This window comes from Hyperolius riggenbachi, chromosome 2 (genome assembly GCF_040937935.1).
Source record: "Hyperolius riggenbachi isolate aHypRig1 chromosome 2, aHypRig1.pri, whole genome shotgun sequence".
Classification (NCBI taxonomy): domain Eukaryota; kingdom Metazoa; phylum Chordata; class Amphibia; order Anura; family Hyperoliidae; genus Hyperolius; species Hyperolius riggenbachi.
In genome coordinates this window covers 56,151,076-56,171,439 of record NC_090647.1, presented here as the reverse complement: position 1 = coordinate 56,171,439, position 20,364 = coordinate 56,151,076, and the positions used below count along the sequence as shown (strand labels likewise).

Sequence of the window (20,364 nt, the reverse complement as noted above, 5' to 3'; positions counted from 1 at the left end):
GCCTGCTTGCCATCACCTTGCATTTTGACTACTTTTAAAAAAAGGAGTAGAGAAGCATTTCTCGGGCACTGCCATAGAGGTTAGTGTAATGCCACGATCAGGGAAATGACCGGTAAAACGGGCACCTGATAAAATAGCTTGTAGCAGCACTTTGCACAGCTATTTTATCATGTGTGGGCCGGCGCCCTTTTTACTGGTCATAGCCGTTTATTGCTCCCTACAGTGGCGCCCTTTTTACCCCATATGCTAGGAACTTTAAACACAACCAATGCTAGAAGCTACACACAACAGTGCTTGTTCAATCACCAGTAAAAACACACTGAGATGAGTAAACATGAGAAGTAGGTCTGAATGATTTTAGGAAGAAACTGAATCAAGCATTTCTGTCCAAAATCACGATTTCGATTCACCATTTCCTTCAAATCAAGCTTTCTTTTCCCTCTGTGCTGGTTTGTTCCCCCTCTGGGTCTCTCTGTCCCGGTCTCTCTGTGCCCCTCTGTGTCTCTATGTGCCTGCTCTTTGTCCCCTCTATTTCTCTCTGTGCCCCCTCTTGCAGGAGGCAAAATATGAGGCAAAATGCCAATCTATCCATTTTGCCTCCTGCATGCCTGGCATACTGCCTGTATGTCATGTGACATACAGGAACCAGGAAGTATGGCGTGCACAAGAGCCGGCAGACAAGAGAGGACTGACAGCATTGGTACTTGTGTCACAAAGTATTCCAATGCCGCGGGGACGCACACGCCGGGACTTGCGGGAAGTTTGAAGATGCGGAAATGATGTCATAGCAGAAAATCGCCGCTTTGATTATTCTGAAATCGTGATCTCGGTGGTCGCGATTTCAGTTTACATTTGATTTATCATTCTGGCCTAATGAGCGGACACCTGCAGTCACCCATGTGAGCCGGCCCTTAAAGGGAACCTTAACTGAACGGGGGGTATAGAGTTTTACTTACCTGGGGCTATTACCAGCCCCCTGCAGCAGTCCTGTGCCCTTGGCGCCGCTCTGGAATCCTCTGGTCCCCCGCTGTCACTTAGTTTCGTTTTTGACGACTCACCAGTCGCCGGCCGCTATGCGTATTATTGGACGCATTCACCAATGCAATTAGCGCTATTGCGGACCGCAACGCGTACAAAAATACGCGTTGACACATTCCGCACGCGTAGATATGCGGCAACGCGTATTTTTGTACGCGTTGCGGTCCGCAATAGCGCTAATTGCATTGGTGAATGCGTCCAATAATACGCATGGCGGCCGGCAACTGGTGAGTCGTCAAAAACGAAACTAAGTGACAGTGGGGGACCAGAGGATTCCAGAGCGGCGCCGAGGGCACAGGACTGCTGCAGGGGGCTGGTAATAGCCCCAGGTAAGTAAAACTCTATACCCCCCGTTCAGTTAAGGTTCCCTTTAAAGTGGACCCAAATTAAAAATACAAGATTTCAGAAATAAAATCTATTTTCTAACTTATAATAATAAATAGCAGCCTTTTTTCAGCTGCATGATGACAAATATAAAATACTAGCTGATTGCCCGGCGTTGCCCGTGTATGTATTTGGCTGTTGTTGGCTCCGCCTACTTTTTCTAACCCTAACACACAATTACTCACTGACCAAGTTTGTGAGCTTTGCGGCCTTTGGTATCAATAATCTGCATTGAAATGAAACAAATCTGATTGGCTGTGTGTGGCTCCCCCCCCTTTTCTGAAATTGAACCCCAGTCACCAACTGCACCAGGTTTGAGGCCTGCGCCATCAACAGTTCAAGAATGGTAGCAATTAAATATTCCCTTTGAAAAGCAACAGGTGAAGTTTGATTCACTTTTGTAGGCTCCACCCACTTTTCTGAATATTAATCCCAGTCACCCTGTGACCAACTGTGCAAAGTTTAAAAACCCTGCCATTAACAGAATGGCTGCAGTTTACATTTTCCCAGTGAAATTTGTATTTGTCTTCACCCACTGATGACCCGGCGTTTCCCGGGTATGTATTTGACTGGTGTTGGCTCCACCCACTTTCTAACCCTAACACTATATTCCCATAGAAATTAAACAAATCAGATAGGCTGTTTGTGGCTCCACCCCTCTCCAGCATTTTAACCCCAATCACCCAATGACCAACTGTAGCAGGTTTGAGGCATCTGCTATTAAGTGTAAAAATGGCAGCAATTTAAATATTCCACTTGAAAATCAACAGGTGAATTTTGATTGGCCATTATAGGCTCCACCCACTTGCCTGAATATTAATCTCTGTCACTCAGTGACCATCTGGGCAAAGATTGGGAACCCTGAAATAAACAGTGTAAGAAAGGCTGCAGTTTACACTTTCCCAGTGAAATTTGTTTTTGGCTCCGCCCACTTTTTGTAACCTGGACACAAGGCCATTACTCAATGCCCAAGTTTGTGAGTTTTGGGGTCCTTGGCATCAATAATTTCAAATCTGATTCACTGTTTGTGGCTCTGTCCCCTTTTCTGAATTTGAACCTCAGTGACCCAATGACCGACTGTACCAGGTTTGAGGCATGGGTCATTAACAGTGCAAGAATGGCAGCAATTTTAATATTCTCCCTAAAAAGTGACATGTGATTTTTGATTGGCATTTTAGGCTCCACCCACTTTTCTGAATATTAATCCCAGTCACCCAGTAACCAGCTATGCTGAGTTTGAGAATTAACAGTGAAGGGGGGCTGCAGTTTACAATTTCCCAGAAAAATTTGTTTTTAACTCCACCCACTTTTTGTAACCTTGACACACAGTCACTACTCAATGAGCAAGTTTGTGAGCTTTTGGGTTCCTGGCATCAAAATTGTGCTAATGAAAGCAGTTTATCCAGCAAAGAAATCTAGCTGTTTTTGGCTCCGCCCCTTTACTGAATTTGAACCCCAAACACTTAACGACCGACTGTAGCAGGTTTGAGGCCTCTGCTATTAACAGTGTGAGAATGGCTGCAGTTTCAATATTCCCCTTGAAAATCAATAGGTGAATTTTGATTGGCTCTTGTAGGCTCCACCTACTTTTCTGAATATAAATCCTAGTCACCCAGTGACCAACTGTGTGAAGTTTGAAAACCCTGCCATTAACAGTGTAAGAAAAGCTGCAGTTTACATTTAATGTAAGTTAGTTGTTTTTGGCTCCGCCCACTATTTCTAATCTTGACATACAGTCACTTAATGACCAAGTTTATGAGCTTTGGGGTCTTTGGCATCAATAAGTTGCATTTAACCATTGAAATTAAACAAATCTGATTGGCTGTTTTTGCCCTGCTCCCTTCAGAATTTAAACCCCAGTCTCCCAGTGACTGACTGTAGCACATGGTTGGCCTCTGCCATTAAGAGTGCATGAATGGCAACAATGCAAATATTCCCCTTGAAGATCAAAAGGTGAATTTTGATTGGCTGCTGTAGGCTCCACCCACTTTTCTGAATATTAGTCCCAGTCACCCAGTGGCCAACTGTGTCACGTTTGAGAACCCTGCCAATAACAGAATGGCTGAAATCAATCTAACAAATCTGATTGGCTGTTTGTGGCTCCACCCCTTTAGTGAATTTGGACCCCAGTCACCGAATGACTGACTGTATCAGGTTTGAGGCCTCTGCCACTAACAGTGTAAGAATGGTAGCAATGTGAATATTCCCCTTGAAAATCAATAGGTACATTTTGATTGGCTGTTTTAGGCTCCACCCACATTTCTTAATATTCATCCCAGTCACCCAGTGGCCAATTGTGTAAAGGTTGGGAACCCTGCAATGTAAAAAATGAAGTTGTTGGCACCGCCCACTTTTTCTAACCTTGACATACAGTCACTCAATTATCAAGTTTATCAGCTTTGGGGTCCTTGGTATCAATACTTTGTATATTCCCATTGAAAAATAAACAAATCTGGCTGTTTGTGGCTCCGCCCCCTTCCTGAATTTGGACCCTAGTCACCCAGTGACCAACTGTACCAGGTTTGAGGCATCTGCTATTACCAGTATAAGAGAATGGTAGCAGATGAAATATTCCCTTTGAAAACCATTAGGTGAATTTTTATTGGCTGTTGTAGGCTCCACCCACCTTCCAAAATCTTAATCTGTCACCCAATGACCAACTGTGCAAAGTTTGAGAACCCTGCCATTAACGTTGTAAGAATGGCTGCAGTTTATATTTTCCCGGTAAAAGTTGTTTTGGCTCCGCCCACTTTTTGTAACCTTGACACACAGTCACACAATGACTAAGTTTGTGAGCTGTCAGGTTCCTGGCATCAAAAATGTGTGAATGGAAGCAGTTTATCCACCAAAGAAATCTGATTGGCTGTATGTGGCCCCGCCCCTTTAGTGAATTTGGACCCCAGTCACCCAATGGCCGACTGTAGCAAGTTTGAAGCCTCTGCCATTAAAAGTGTAAGAATAGCAGCAGTTTAAATATTCCCCTTGAAAATTAACATGTGAATTTTGATTGGCTGTTGTAGGCTCCACCCATTTTCTTGAATCTTAATCACATTCACCCAGTGACCAACTGTGTCAAATTTGAGACCCCTGCGGTTAACAGTCTAAGAATGGCTGCAGTTTACATTTTTCCATTTAAAATGAATGGCTGAAATTTGATTGGCTGCGAGAATGGCAGCCTTTTCCATTTTTTCCATTGACTTGAATGGGTGAAATCTGATTTGCTGTTTGTAGCTCCGCCCAGGTGTACAGGGGGGCCGCGAGACCCCCAGAACCTATCATCCCAGGTAGTAAGGGATCTGTGTACCAAGTTTCGTTCAAATCGGTCAAGCCGTTTTTGCGTGATCGCGGCACATACACACACACACACACATACACACACACACACACACACATACATCCGATTTTATATATATAGATTTTACATTTATTGGAGGAACCCCTCCCTTTCTTTCATATTGCCGGGACACAATCAGGCAGACTGGTGGAGGAGATAAAAAAAAAAAAAAAAAACAGGCTGCTACTGATGATGTCACAGGGGAGGTGATCTCAGCTTGTGTGAGATTTCTCATAGACGACGCCCCTGTGAGGGAGGGTAGCTGATGACAAACACACCCATAATCTAAAACCTACTAAGCTCAGAAGTAATGGCTGGCACCTGTATAACCCTAGTTATGAAAAGAGATGGGTGAAAAGTATGCACTGAAATGCTCATAGGCTTGAAAGTGTTTTTTTTTTTTATCATCTTCTTATGTGTGTCATGTGGTGCAACTAAATATTTTGAATAAAAAAAAATATTTGGTTTGGGTCCGCTTTACCATACCACCATGGGTGTGGAGATATATTGGGGTGCTGATGCTGTTAAGGATAATACAGTAATATATTTTCATTGTCCCATTTTTATATCTGCTGTGGTATGTCAAAGGTGAAGAGATGCAGGCTAGATTCATGGACTGTTCATGTATTTGTGTGGGTGGGTCACTAGACCTACATTTGCATCTAAAGAGGTCTTCAGTGAATATGACCAGTCACCTTCAATAGGCAAGGAAGCAGCTCATTAAGCCACTAGCAGTCACTTTTGATCTGCTGTCCCAGGTGTGATTGTCTGCATCTGTCTACAGGCAATTACAGGCAAACTGCTACCTGTAACCAAAAGGCCATCTTTTCATGTATGTGCGAAAATACACTTTAACCAAGGAAATAATGTGGAGGAAGCTTTTTGATGTCTGATAGGATACAATCTCACCTATTGAATTCTGCAAACTTCAAGAAGCTAAAACAGGAACCCCTTTGAAGTTTGCATATCACAAGAAAGATTATGACAAGCGTTCGGTGATGTCACAAACGGGGAAACAGCATTAGTTCCTGGGGGCTGAACATTAAATGCCCCAGGGGACACTTCGGACTATTTAAGCTGGCCCAGGACAGCCACCGGTGTCTTCTCTCGGAGGTAGCGAATAGCTAGGGATGATCGCGACTCCTGGTCGAAACGGCGTCCTCCCGTCAAACAACGTTCTAACCTAAGCTGGTAACGTTCTTTTTTCCCCCGTTTATTTTTACGCAAATATCCGTGTGTGTTATCTTTGTAACTTTTATCTTGTAACTATTTTTACTTTGTTTTTTGTAATCTTTTTGTATATATATTAAGTTCTGCATTGTTCTATGTTTTTATGGAATATTAAATCATTATTTAATAAGCTGACTTCTGCTGTACTAAACTAACACTCATAGCCTAGAAGGGACTGAAGTGTAACCGTGTAGAAGTTAATGCCTAATTGTACGCTTGAGCAACACTACCGTATGAAATTGTAATTGCATTGTGTGTGGGGGCATTTGTCATACGTTGGCCTAAGCGCGCAGCTGACCCAACGTACGAACAACGCCAGTGCGAGTAGCGACAGCAGAGTGGCTAACAGTATCGTTCGGAACGACTGTTAGTGGGTCTTTGCTTCACGACAGTGTAAGATTGCAACTGTGTGTGTGTGTGTGTGGGTGCGTGGCGTTCCCGTATTTGGCCTAAGCGCAAAGCTGACCCAAATACGAAAACGCGGAGTGCGCGCTGAGGACTCGACAGCAGAGTGGAAGTGTCTAGCGAACCGCTAGTGGTGGCAGTGAGAGGTGTTCTGAGGGGTCCCAGCCTTGTTTTAGCTTGACTAAGGCTGCTTCCCCTCTCAGTCTGGTCAAACCCGCAGTCGGGAACCGTATACGCAGGCGTGCCGCGGGCCGGTTCCTGACAATGGGTAAATCACCTATCAGTAGGTTGTGGAATTACAGCAAACAGTCATAAATGTAATCAAGGAAGTCACATGGCAAGATTTGAAAACAGGACTTTCTATTTCCACAGCAGGCAGTGAACAAACACCAAACAGCATTTATCCGATTATATACAAGACTTTGCAATCCTAGCATTACATAGTATCACACTGGAAGGCATGCTAGGAATTATAGTTCCAATACAGCTAGCAAGCGGCACACCACTAACAGCAGTATGGACTAGAAAGCTGGCTGGGGGGGTATCATTGGAAAATACCCTGGAGTGACCCTGCAAAAATTGCTAAGACTTAATCCCCCACCAAGGTGACAGAAGTGTGAAAGCGTCGCCAGAGTTACATCAGGTCACAGTTGTTGAAAGATTACTGGACAACTGCAACCAAGAGCCAAGGTGAAGCCACCCTGTGGCCAGTTGGAGAAGGGGGTTCTGGGCCAAACCATAGAAACTTAAGAGTAGATGAGCTTTAAAATGTTCTCCCCATTCCAGCACATTAATGGAAATTATTAACTGTACCTTGTTTTATCAGCACGGGTTGCCGCTCCATGAATAGAGTGGTCTACGCTACTTTCGCTATAAAATGAGCGAACGACTTTGGAATAACATTTAAATTAGCCTGCACAATCACGGTCTGCCAATCTGTTAGTGGAAGAGTGAAAAGGGAGGCACTGAAGTGCGAAATTCACCATGTGAGTACTTTGACCGGAGCAAGGATTTGCCATTGTTCAGTACTTACACCGATTACCATCCAAACTGATCTGCCAGGATGGATTGGTCTATATCAGGGGTGTTAAACTCCAATACAAAGTGGACAGAAATTGTACGCTGGGACCTAGTCGTGGGCCAACCTCAATGTCTACTGATCACCTTCCTCTGTTATAAAAGTTCTCCCTCCACTATACAGTTCCCTGGGGTCTAGAGACCCCCACCCTTCTCTATACAGTTTTAGTGCTTCCCCCTACCTTCCCCATATGGCTTCCCCGGTGATCTAGGGCTTCACCTCCAATATAGCTTCCCTGGTGGTCTAGAGTGCGCCAAACATAATGCAAAGTGGGGAGACCACTTGAGGGCCAAATTTGGCCCCCGGGCCATAGTTTGACATGTATGGTCTATATGAACGATAAATGTCTTATTGTTGGTGGGACAATTTATTTGGGTGACAGCGGTGGAGCATGTGTAGGAGCTTTATACAGGTTTGCTTTAATCCCTGGATGACTAGAAGACACTTGTATCTGTTAGATAACATAACTCCTGTATTAAACCTGCTCATAGGAAACTGCTACAAGGCTTCAATTGGAACACACGTATTTTATGAGGAAAGAGAAAAGTATTCCAAAAAGTCTACAATATTTAATATTACAATATTTATAAGCGGAGGATTCAGCTGGGACAGTCCAAGCAGAAGAAGGTGGTCAGTCCAGCCTCACAACAGCAGGGCTACTAACGCAGAGGTCTGCTGTGTCTACTAACAAGAGAAGGTTGCTTGTGTGCCTGGCAACCCGTTTCTATAGGACAAGCTTACATTCTCCTTGGCCTGCCGATGTCCCTCTCCAATGGCGCTTAGTGTAGACAGATAAACCCTCTCCAGAGCTCGGAGCTTCTCCGCTTGGTCTGCCTCCCATTTGGCTCTCAGCTCCTCTGCCAAGTGCTGCAGCTGCTGATCCCTCCGCTCCTGAACATCATGACGGATTTGCTGAGCGATGAACTTCTCCTGTTCCCTGACCTGTAAAGACACAAGCCAATTAACAGGCTCAACAACAAAGGCTCTCTTAACGCACCGGTCTAGCAACAGTTTACATTTTTTTAACCCTTTAGCAGCCAATTTATTTAGAGGCTTGCAAGTGCTTCAGGCCAATGTATGTTAGTCCATTTTTTTTTCCCTTATTTGTTACAATTCCCGGCTTTGAATTAGAACTGCTTTAATGTGTATTTATGGACACTTGTCACTAGAGGGTAGTGTGAGACCATAACAGAAGACTTCTGCTTTCAGTTTCTATATTTTATGTTAGTAGAGAGATATCAAAGCATTCCAAGAATTTACAGCACAAAGAGTTCTGCCAACTGAGGTCAAAAGCAGCACTTATCTCAAACGAGATAACGCTATAGAAGTTGCTAATGGGTAAAATGCATAAAATTTTTTATTTCAAGCCAAAGTAAGATATGCGTGAACTTATCTGAAACCACAAACATCCTATTGCAAAAGTCTATTTGGTTGGCTCTTGCCAATGGCAATAACTCTGGCTTGCATGTTAACGTAATGCAGCTTCAACTGGGCTAGTCAGATGCACCCCCTGCCATTTATGCAGTACAAACACTGCAGGGAAGCTGATATTAGCACATTACCACAGTAAGGCAGAAAAAGCGTTGGAAATGTGGGCGTCACCATAGGCTATTAGGTAAATTATGGCAATGCCAGCACTCTGTCAGTAATTTGGGCTCCATTTAATTGGGAACTGAAGAGAGAGGTATATGGAGGCTGCCATGTTTATTTTCTTTTAAGCAATACCAGTTGCCTGGCAGCCCTGTTGATCCTCTGCCTCTAATACTATTAGCCATAGCCCCTGAAGAAGCATGCAGCAGATCAGGTGTTTCAGACATTAAAGTCAGATCTGACAAGACTAGCTGCATGCTTGTTTCTGGTGTTGTTCAGATACTACTGCAGAGAAATAGACCAGCAGGGCTGCCAGGCAACTGGTATTGATTAAAAGGAAATAAATATGGCAGCCTCCGTATATCTCTTACTTCAGTTCCCCTTTAAAGACAGAGACCAAATAAAAAAAAACCCCGGATAATTCAACCGTCAGCAATAGCTGGCAGCCGAATTACGTATTTTCTCAGGGTCACGGGCGGCCTGGAGAGGGAATAGTAATGAACGCTGCTGGGAAATTTGCAGAAGCAGGGTGAGCAGATTTTCAGCTTCACCCTGCGCCCACATTTCCAGGTGCCCTAATTATATGTCATTAACTACCATTACGATGAGGCAGGAAGAGGCTGTATCTGTATTTTGGATATTCTGCCAGTAGAATGCTTCCTGTTTTAATATAAATGCAGCTAGGTGTTTACAGGAAAACTGAAGCAAGGGGTATATGAAGGCCGCCATATTTATTTCCTTTTAAGCACTATTAGTTGTCAGGCTATCCTGCTGATCCAATGCCTCTAATACTTTTAGCCATAGACCCTGAACAAGCATGCAGCAGATCAGGCGTTTGACAGGATTGTCAGATATGACAAGATAAGCTGCAGGCTTGTTTCTGGTGTTATTCAGACACTGCTGCAGCCAAATAGATCAGCAGGGCTGCCAGGCAACTGGTATTGTTTAAGGCTACGTTTCCTAATACGCATTAGTTAAATAAACAATCTGCCTAGTAACAGCTTAGTCATGACTGCTGACAACTTACTGTAACCATGAATCTAATTCGAATTTTCGTGCAATTAACGTGAAAATTTGTATGCCAAATCGTACGCGATGTCCGAAAAAAAATGATGCAGGACCTCAGATTTTCTTCTCACGTACGAACGAGTATGAAAATTTGCATTGAATCACTACCATTAGTTGCCAAATCAATGCGAATTTTCTGAGATAAAAATTTGACACAAAACGCACAAGTGGAAACCTAGCCTAAAAGGAAAGAAATGGTAGCCTCCATAATCTTATTTCAGGCTCCCTTTAACCAGGGCTGTGGAGTGGGTCCAAAAATCCACCGACTCCCGACTCCTCAGTTTAGGATTCCACCGACTCAGACTCCTCAACTCCTCTAATTTGCATATTACAATTTTGTTGATTAACAGTATGTAACGTGAAATTCGTCTCTTAACTGCCAACGCTTAGGAATTTTACAAGACAACTGAAGTGAGAAGGATATGTAGACTACTATATTTATTCCCTTTAGGCTAAAACTAGTCCTTGGTAAGAGTACTTGTAAAAGGTACAGGTCGGAACAAAGAACATCTATCAGGCCCCAGGCAATGTAACTGTGGGTGCATGCAAGAGTGATGTGCAGGTGCTCTGCAGGGGAATAAGGGGATTCTTCCTCTATTACACATTCTTTATGCACAATCTGAACAAGGTTTATGGGTGACAGACAACACCTTTGTGTTCAATGTGCACAGCATTCTCAGTGGATTCCCTGCAGCTCTGTGGGGAGTGCACATGTAGAGTATAGTACTACCCTGTTCAACCTCTCCCTATCCACAGGCACCTTCCCCTCAGACTTCAAGCAGGCCACTGTACTACCCCTGCTCAAGAAACCCTCCCTCGACCCCTCGCTACCCTCCAACTACCGTCCTATCTCCCTCCTCCCCTTTGCCTCAAAACTCCTTGAGCGTCTGGTTCACAAACGCCTGACCCAATTCCTCAATGCCAACTCACTGCTAGACCCACTGCAATCTGGATTTCGGCCTGCCCACTCAACCGTAACTGTTCTCACCAAAGTGGTCAATGACCTTGCCTTAGCTAAAGCTGAAGGTAAATACTCCAGTCTCCTCCTTCTTGACCTTTCAGCAGCTTTTGACACAGTAGATCATCCCCTACTCCTCCAGTCCCTGGGCATTCACGATCTTGCCCTGTCCTGGCTTTTATCCTACCTCTCCAACTGCTCCTTCACGACCACCTTTAATGAGACTTCATCCACCCCCAACCACCTCTCGGTGGGAGTCCCCCAAGGTTCGGTCCTTGGCCCCCTACTGTTCACCCTATACACATCCTCCATTGGCAAGGTTATCTCCTCCATGGGTTTTAACTATCATCTGTATGCAGATGACACCCAGATCTACCTCCACACCCCTGACATATCCACCACTACCATGGACAAGGGCTCCTCCTGTCTATCAGCCATCTCCTCCTGGATGTCCGCTAGGTTCCTGAAACTAAACCTAGTCAAAACGGAATTTATGATCTTCCCACCCCGGACATCCATAAGCCTCCCAGATGTGCATGTCACTTAACCACACTACCATTCACCCTACCTCTCAAGCCCGCTGTCTGGGTGTCACCCTGGACTCCGCACTCTCCTTCACTCCCCACATGCAAAACCTCACAAAGTCCTGCAACTTCCACCTTCGTAACAACTGTAAGATTCGCCCTTTCCTGACCCCTGCCACCACCAAACTCCTCATCCATGCCCTCATAATTTCACACCTTGACTACTGCAATGCCCTGCTGTCTGGTCTCCCTATGACCCAAAAAGCCCCACTGCAGTACATCATGAATGCAACAGCCAGAATTATCCACTGCTTCCATCGCTCCACCATGGCGGATCCCCTCCTTGAATCCCTCCACTGGCTTCCTATCCAGTCCAGAATCAGATTCAAGATACTGTGTCTGACCTACAAATCTGTCCACAAAACCTGTCCAACCTACATTTCCGATCTTACTCAGAGGTACACACCTAGCCGCTCACTCCGCTCTTCCAATGAACTTTGCCTAACCGCCCCCGCATCACCCAGTCCCATGCACGCCTCCAGGACTTCTCAAGAGCTGCTCCAACACTATGGAACTCCCTACCTCCACCCATTAGGGCAGCCCCCTCCTTCAACATCTTCAAGAAAGCCCTCAAAACTCACCTTTTCACTCTGGCCTACTACCCCTCACAAGTGCTCTAAACCCACAGCTGAACTCTGGTCTCCTACCTCTCGTGTCCCTACCTCTCCCTTTAGATTGTAAGCCTTTGGGCAGGGTCCTCCTCCTTTTGTGTCCAACCTGATCATGCACCTCCATTACTGTGAACCCATGCTAGGCATCTGAGTGAACCTAACTTGCCCAATCTCCATGCTCAATCCAGTGACTGACTAAGCATTACCTTGTACTCATACTGCGCTGCATGATCTGATCTTTCTTGTATTCAGGTATTGTCATTTTGCTGTAGGTCACCCCTAAATATTGTATGCATCCCTATTTATTGTCCAGCGCTGCGTAATATGTTGGCGCTTTATAAATACAATAAATAAAATAAATAAATACTGTGTAACAAAGTAAACCTGAGACAGATGAAATTTAAGTTTTATACATACCTGGGGCTTCCTCCAGCCGCCTTCAGGATAATCCGTCCCCCGTTGTCCTCCTCCACCACCTGGATCTTCTGCTATGAGTCCAGGTACTTGAGCCAGTCGGGAGTAGTGCGCATGCACACACTCCGCCGCCAGGAGCATACTACACCTGTGCAGCACTATTGCGCAGGTGCAGAATGTTCCTGGCTGTGGGAGCGGCACGTGGCTGGACAGCGCTGACTGGCTGAATTACCAGGACTCATAGCAGAAGATCCAGGTGGTGGAGGATAGCGAGGGACTGATTGGCCTGAAGGGGGCTGGAGGAAGCCCCAGGTATGTATAAAAAAAAAAAAAAAAAAAAAAAAAACTTTACATCTGTCTCAGGTACCCTTTAATTTGTAGTCACGAAACCAAATTTTAACAACATATCAAATTATTTGATTTCATGAGCAAAGAGAGTGCGTACATTTGCATAAATCAGCATCAACGCAGAATTATTTCCATCTCATTGACCATCTCTATTAGTGACATGGCTACACATCAGGCTTTATACTTACAGCATAGATGTTATTTAGTATATATAAGAGATTCCTGTGTACACATCATATATACTGTACAGTCACAATCAGATATGTATATCTGACCTTAAAAATACGCGGACTGCTTTACTGAAGCAGCACAAGTAACGAATTTTGATTGGTTTATTTCGTTTTTGTGGACTAAGCACAGCTATTACTGTATATATACACATTATTTTTAATGACTATTATCTGAGAAATAGAACATTTTATCATATTTTCTATTTTAATTACAGTTACAAATTCATTAGGAGTCGGAGTCGGTGCATTTGTTCCCGACTCCAGGCACCCAAAATTGCCCCAACTCCGACTCCACAGTCCTGCCTTTAACTACAATACATGGGGTTCCCCCAGAAAAAAAAAAAAAAAAAAAAAACGCCCCAGTAAAAGTGCCTATGCATAACTTGATATAGCAGCCTGACCAACCTTCCGTTTCAATAATTTTATAAAATATGTGCTGCTGCAACATGGCCGCCCAACTGACCTTTGATCTTTCAATCAATTTCCGGCTAAAATCAGTTAAAAGGATTGGGCATGCTGGGAAAAAAAAAATCTCTGTTGGAAAGGCTCAATCTGGTGCACGGTGGTAATGGCGTTCGTTATGATGATGATAGACGGACCCTCAGTCTGTGTCCCACCAAAAGTAGCAAGTGTCCCCGTGGTGTGCAGTGTATTAAAGAGAAACCGTAACCAAGAATTGAACTTCAGAATCAGAATTCGTTTATTTCGCCAAGTACGGTTGGGGCCATGCCTGGAATTGGATTTGGCACATTGATTGGCACAGAAGGAGCAATACAACAGACAAGAGTAGTACAACAGAAACAAGACTAGTACAACCGAAGAACAGGAGTAATACAACAGAACTGGAGTAATACAACATTTGATGTAGAGCATCGCTGGTCTGGCAGGTGCAGCAGCGTGAGACAGAGGATAAATTCTAGTACGGCCTAAAGCATGGAAGTAGACAGAGCGGACACAGCCGAAGTTAGATATTAGTCCGAAGGTGGCTGCAGGGGGGGATTGGTCGAATGGGCAGAGTTCAAAAGTCTGATGGCCGTGGGGAAGAAAGTGTTCGTACGCCTCGTAGTCTTAGCAGGGATGGACCGGAACCTCCGGCCCAGTTTGAGTCGAGTGAAAAGACTGTGACCAGGGTGGGAGGGGTCGCCCACAATTTTCATTGCTCTATTATGCAGTCTAGTGCTGTAGATGAGATCCAGAGGGGGAAGAGGTTTCCCAATGATCTTCTCTGCTGAGCTGACAACCCTCTGGAGTTTATATCTGTCACTGGCGGAGCAGCTAGCGAACCAGACCAGGATGGATGAGCAGAGGACTGACTATTGTGGCAGAGTAGAAGGACCTCAAGAGTTCTTGGGCCATACCAAACTTTTAGTTGGCGAAGGAAGAAGAGTCTTTGCTGAGCCTTCTTCTGAGTTGCGGTGGTGTTTGCCCTCCAGGTCAGGTCATCAGAGATGGTTGTGCCCAGGAGGCGGACGCTGGGAACCCTAGCGACTTCGGTGCCCTCGATATATATCGGGGGGGGGGGGGGGGAATACTGGCATACTTCCTGAAATCAATGACCATCTCCACGGTTTTGGCTGTGTTAAGAACTAGCCTATTCTCTTTACACCAACTGCAGATTCTATCTACCTCCTGGCGGTAAGCCCGCTCGTCGTTCTCACTAACAAGGCCAACAATTGTTGTATAGTCTGCAAATTTGATGATTTTGACAGTGTCGGCTGTGGATGTGCAATTGTTCGTGTATAGAGAGAACAGAAATGGTGACAGGACGCAGCCCTGAGGTGCTCCAATGTTGGTCACTCTGGGTCTGGAGGATATGTCGCCCAGCTTAACAACCTGGGACCTGTTTGAGAGAAAGTCTGAGATCCATAGACGGAGAATTGGATGGACTCTGAGCTCCGTGAGATTGTCATGCAGAATACGGGGGCAGATAGTATTGAAGGCCGAGCTGAAGTCCAGGAGAAGAATTCTAGCGTATGAGTTCGGCCTGTCTAGGTGGTCTGTGATAAACTCCAGGCAGATGTTAATAGCATCGTCAGTGGACCTGTTTGCTCTGTACGCAAACTGTAGAGGGTCCAGTCGGTCCAGGGTAGCATTCTTGAGCAGAGGCAGGACCGCTCTTTCAAAGGTCTTCATGATCACTGATGTTAGGGCCACGGGCCTGAAGTTATTTAGGTCAGAAACACCTTGCTTTTTTGGGACGGGAATGATGATGGATTCCTTGAAGCATGTAGGGACCTTCCCTTCGTTGAGGGACCTGGCAAAGATAGAGGTGAGGACGGGGGCCAGCTGACGTGAGCAGGACTTCAGACATGCAGGTGACACGCCACATCAGGGCCAGATGCTTTCCTGGCATTCATGGCAGACAGGAGGTGCAGAACATCGGCCTCGGATACTGTCGGGGCAGGGCATGTGCTTGAGCTAGGTTCGATGCTCTTGGGGGTAGAGGAGGGGGCAGAAGGTGTTGACTGCCCCCCAGAGGTAGCCGGAACCTCAAACCTGCAATAAAAGTTACTGAGTTCCTCTGCTAGCTCGGAGCAAGGAGAAGCCTGTTGGGGAGGGGGCTTATAGCTGGTGGCAGCCTTTAGGCCCTTCCAGACCGCCCGAGGGTCCTTTGAGCGAAGATTATTCTGAATCCTTTCACCATATGACCGTTTTGCAGCCCGCAGTTCCCTGTTGAGGGAGTTCCTTGCTGCCCTGAAGTCCTCCAGGGAGCCGGACCTGTGCGCGGCTTCCTTGCGCTTCCGCAGTTGGCGCAGCTTGTTCGAGAACCACGGTTTGTCGTTAGGGTAAATCTTAAAGGACTTGGTGGGCACACAGGATTCCTCACAGAAGCTGATATAGGATGAGACAGTATCAGACCACTCATCAAGGTTGGGAGATTCCAGTGCCTTCCAGTCCGTGCAGTCAAAGCATGCCTGGAGTTGGAGCTTGGCTTCGTTGGACCACACTTTGGTGGACTTCAGGACAGGTTTCGCTGACTCCAAGCGCCTTCTGTAGGTAGGAACAAGATGGATGAGGCAGTGGTCAGAGGAACCAAGAGCAGCCCATGAGATGGCCTTGTAGGCGTCCTTTAGAGGCGTATAACAGTGGTCCAGAGTGCTAGCATTCCTGGTGGGGCAGACCACGTGCTGGTGGTAGCGTGGGAGCTCATGCCGGAGGTTGGCTTTGTTGAAGTCCCCCATAACGATAAACAGAGAGTCTGGAAGGCACATCTCCCACTGCGTGATGATGTCACTGAGGTCGCGCTGAGCAGTTTTGACGTCGGCGTCAGGAGGAATGTACACTCCTGCGAGGACGTAGGAGGTGAACTCTCTGGGCGAGTATGAAGGCTTGCAATTAATAAGTAGTAGTTCGAGGTTGGGGGTGCACTTTTTGGCTAGTAATGATGTGCTTGGGCTCCATGCGGAGCTGACATAGAAACAGATTCCCCCACCTTTCTTTTTCCCCGAGATGGTGGGATCGCGGTCCGCACGTGTAATGTTGAAGCCCGGGAGGAGAAGGGCATTGTCTGGGATGTCCTCCTGCAGCCATGTTTCTGTGAAGCAGATGACAGGGGTGTTATTGCCGAGCTCCCTCTTGTTGGTGAGAAGGCGAAGTTCGTCCAACTTGTTAGGGAGGGAGCGTACATTTGCCAGGAGGGCCGAAGGAATGGGTGAGCGCAGACCCCTTTTCCTCAACCTCACAAGGGCCCCCGCGCGGCAGCCCCTACGCCACTGGCCTGAATGGACTGGTGAGTCACAGCTAGTGATTTTTTGGATGTGGCTCCAGACGGAGTTGTAGAGGAGACCACTGTCAGGGAGGGACGAGCTGCAGGATTCCCAGAGGGTGAGCTGCATCCTGGTGTAGGCAGTGCGGGGCATGAGGAGTGGTGAAGGGGGGTAGTGGGCAGCCATTACTGATGGGGGGGGGGGGGGGCAACCTCCAGTGGTACACAGTATAGCATCAGTGTGGGCTCAGACAGACAGAGGGCAGCAGGCAGGCAATGGCCGCCCTCTCAGAGGCAAGGTGGCAGAGAGGGCAGCAGGCTGGCAAGGTGACAAAGAAGGCAGTAGGTAGGTAGGCAATAGTCATCATATGCAGGATAAAGAGAAGGGAAGGGAAGCAGCAGAGTACCTTTGGGGGTCCTGAGGGGAGAGCAGTCAACAACAACAGGCAGGTTCCGGGAGTTCCTTTGATGTGAAGAAGGGGGCCTGCCTGGGTTACCCGGGTCGCTACAATCCTGTCCAGATGAGGGCCCTTTAACCCAGGAGCCCAGTCGGTGATGGCTGGAGGCCGGCCCTTTAAGCCCCCGATGCGGCAGGCAGGTGGCTGCAAGGGCCTTTTAAGTCCCTGGTGCGAGGGTGGGCCCAATCAGTAGCAGATACTTCCTTTCCCATGAGAAATATTTTCCTTTTCACAAATGGATCATCAGAGGGCTCTGTATGGCTGATATTGTGGTATATTGCCATTAATAGTAAAGAAGCCATTCTGTAAGATGAAATGTATTCTTGACTAGAAAAAGTATTCATCTGAAGCTTCCACAGATACAACTGACATAGTAGTTTTCAGAAGCTTATGCAGAGTACATTTGAAATCGGCGCCGGTAGACTTGGGCGCAGGATACAGCGGGTATATAGCTGATCCTGCTTCTGCACAAGTCCGGGCCGATTTGATTACTATTCCCCCTCCAGGCCGACATGGATAGTGGGGGAATGAAATAATTCGGCTTCCAGCGATCGCTGGAGGCCGAATTATTAGGTTTTTAAGCAACCTCGGCTCCGTCTTCTGACGGAGCCGACGTTACTCACTGAGCGCTTCAATAGGAATGATTCCTATTGAAGTCTATGGAGGCGCCGGCTGCGCCCAAATCTAGCAGCGCTGAAAAGCACTGCTCTGGCTTATGCAGGCCAACTTGGCATTAGAGAGGATTAATGATATACAAATAAAACCAAGTTTATGCAAATTCATGTAAATTTGTAGGCAGATATATGCTGCTTGAAAATGGACCAATCAAGTCCCACCCAGGTTTAAATTAATTGGTCCATTTTCAAGCTGCATATATTTGCATCAAAATGTACATAAATTTACATAAACCCAGAAATATTTGCATCTCATTAATCGTCCCTACTTGGCACTAGTATGGTTGAGGTGAGCAAGTGAGAAAGTCAACACAATATTTCTGCTCATGTGACTGGGTGGACAGCACCCCCTCAATCTGCAAGGTTTCAGATGTGTTCTAATAAATAATACAGCCATACTTTTAGCCAATTAGAATGCTCCAAGTTTCAGTGATTGGAGAACTGTTCCCTATGGACTCTCACCGGCTCGCCTCTCTACTCTGCTGTATCATTTCTGATCCCCAGGAATTTCCAGCCCGGTGATGCTTTAGAAGAGAAGGTGGAGGTTGAGTCTCTAAACATTGATGCAGATCTTTCTACACACACAAGGTTACCCCATTACCTGTTGCAGTCGCAGTTTCCGCCTCCTCTCTCGCTCCTGCTTCAGTATTAACGCTTCCTCATTTGGACTGAGCCGCAGTGGAGGAACTTTTGCCACTTTCCTCTTCATGTTTCCGGTGTACATCAGTCATTGGTGCTATCTACAAAACACGGAGAAAACATTAAGGCCAGTTTTACACCTAAAGCAGTGTGACGCAAGCGCAGCAGAAGTCTGCCTTCATATGACCCTGAGCCACACTGTGGCAACAATGTCATATGCATAGCATCACTCCCTGGCTAATAACATACTCTCTGCTGGGCAGGGAGTGTGTTACTGGGATTCTCACCGGTCCGCGCATGTGCACTGTGAGAATATCGTGCACACTCACTGTGTCAGCCATTGACTTGCATTACTGCATACTCTGTGCGGCGATGCGCTGCAGACTTTGCACTGGGATTGTGGCCATTTTGATACCTCCGGCATATTGTATTGCACAAACTGTGCAAGTCTTCAGAAACTCGCATGGCCCTTGCGGCAGTGAAACGTACAACACACGATTGTGATTCCTTTATTCAGTGATGGCTACAATATAATCCTGGGTCCTGACCATGGCATTACTCCCCTGAGGAGCACAGTAATGCAAGTGAAGCAAAGCAGAGTAGTTACCAGAGGTACAATCTGTCTACCCATATTGGGATCTACCTGACACTATAAGTACCTCTGGTTACCAATACTGGGGGGGGGGGGGTGTAGTTTAGTTCTGGGAGGTAACCCTGATCCCTGATGAGTGAGAGTGTGTGCATCTTACATTTTTTGCTGATGGAAGCTTATATTAAGAGGGGGAAAAAAAACAGCTGGATGGGAAATACTTTATAAGACAACAGAAAGCTGAAACACACTAGGAGGGTGGAGAAGAAGCAATAGCTGTAATACTACAGTATGGCTCTATCCCCAGCCCTGCCTGACAGCTCCCAGGTATAGAGAAGACACTCTCCAGGCTGTAATGCTGACATGGGAATAAGCCTGCATATCAGCCAGGCAATAATGTGTGACACTTACTCCTCCACGGCCTCCTCCCGCTGCCAGCTCCGCACACACTCAGCAGCCAGGGCTACACCGACTGCACTCCTCCATTCACCCACCACAACGGCTGGCTTCCGCAACACACCCACGTCACTTCCGACCTTCGAACGCCCCGCCGATGCCCAGCTCTGCCGCGGGAAGCATTGAACCTTACCACGTGACCTGCAGCCAGTGTAATGTAAAGATAATTGGTTGGGACGGACTCTGTGGGAGGAGCGGGTACAGGCTCTGGCTGATGGATGGAAGCGATGATAGGTCGGGAAGAAGCTCTTACACGAGCTTTAGGGGCGGCGCAATGGTTAATGGAAATGCCTTCAGTTTTACATTATAGGCGTGTAGGGGGCGTGTTGGAATTGATGGGCAGGTGTGTTCTTGAGCGAAGAGAACACAGTTAGGGGCGGGGAATGTGTGGTAGGCGGGGCTTACGTTAGAGCGGCTTGAGAGGCGGTAAACAGAGAGCTGACCATGCTTGTGCTCTGCTATAGCTTATCCTATTCCCAGGGGAGATCTGGCTGGCTGGAGGCTGCGTACTGCTCAGGTGCATCAGGTATGGAGGCTGAGCTGACTGCATATCTGGGTCTATTGCTTTAC

The 20,364-nt window shown here is 46.5% G+C and overlaps 2 protein-coding genes across 6 annotated transcripts in view; one reads left to right on the top strand and one right to left on the bottom strand.

Moving 5' to 3' along the window:
- Positions 1 to 19,922, bottom strand: part of CEP295 (centrosomal protein 295) — a 198,882-nt gene extending 178,960 nt beyond the window's left edge. For 2 of the 3 annotated variants that reach the window (XM_068266808.1, XM_068266809.1), the window contains exons 1-3: positions 19,750 to 19,921; positions 18,712 to 18,850; positions 8,211 to 8,411 (exon numbers count right to left, since the gene is read on the bottom strand). In XM_068266808.1, the coding sequence (XP_068122909.1) occupies positions 8,211 to 8,411; positions 18,712 to 18,834 (324 nt within the window). In that variant the 5' untranslated portion in view covers positions 18,835 to 18,850; positions 19,750 to 19,921. Of the gene's footprint in view, positions 1 to 8,210; positions 8,412 to 18,711; positions 18,851 to 19,749 lie in introns of all 3 variants that reach the window. The other variant, XR_011026048.1, reaches the window with a different exon arrangement.
- A 282-nt stretch (positions 19,923 to 20,204) lies between these two features.
- DEUP1 (deuterosome assembly protein 1) overlaps positions 20,205 to 20,364 on the top strand; it is a 75,600-nt gene continuing 75,440 nt past the window's right edge. For all 3 annotated transcript variants that reach the window (XM_068264899.1, XM_068264900.1, XM_068264891.1), the window contains exon 1: positions 20,205 to 20,320. The gene's annotated coding sequence lies outside the window, so the exon portion shown is untranslated. The remainder of the gene's footprint in view (positions 20,321 to 20,364) is intronic.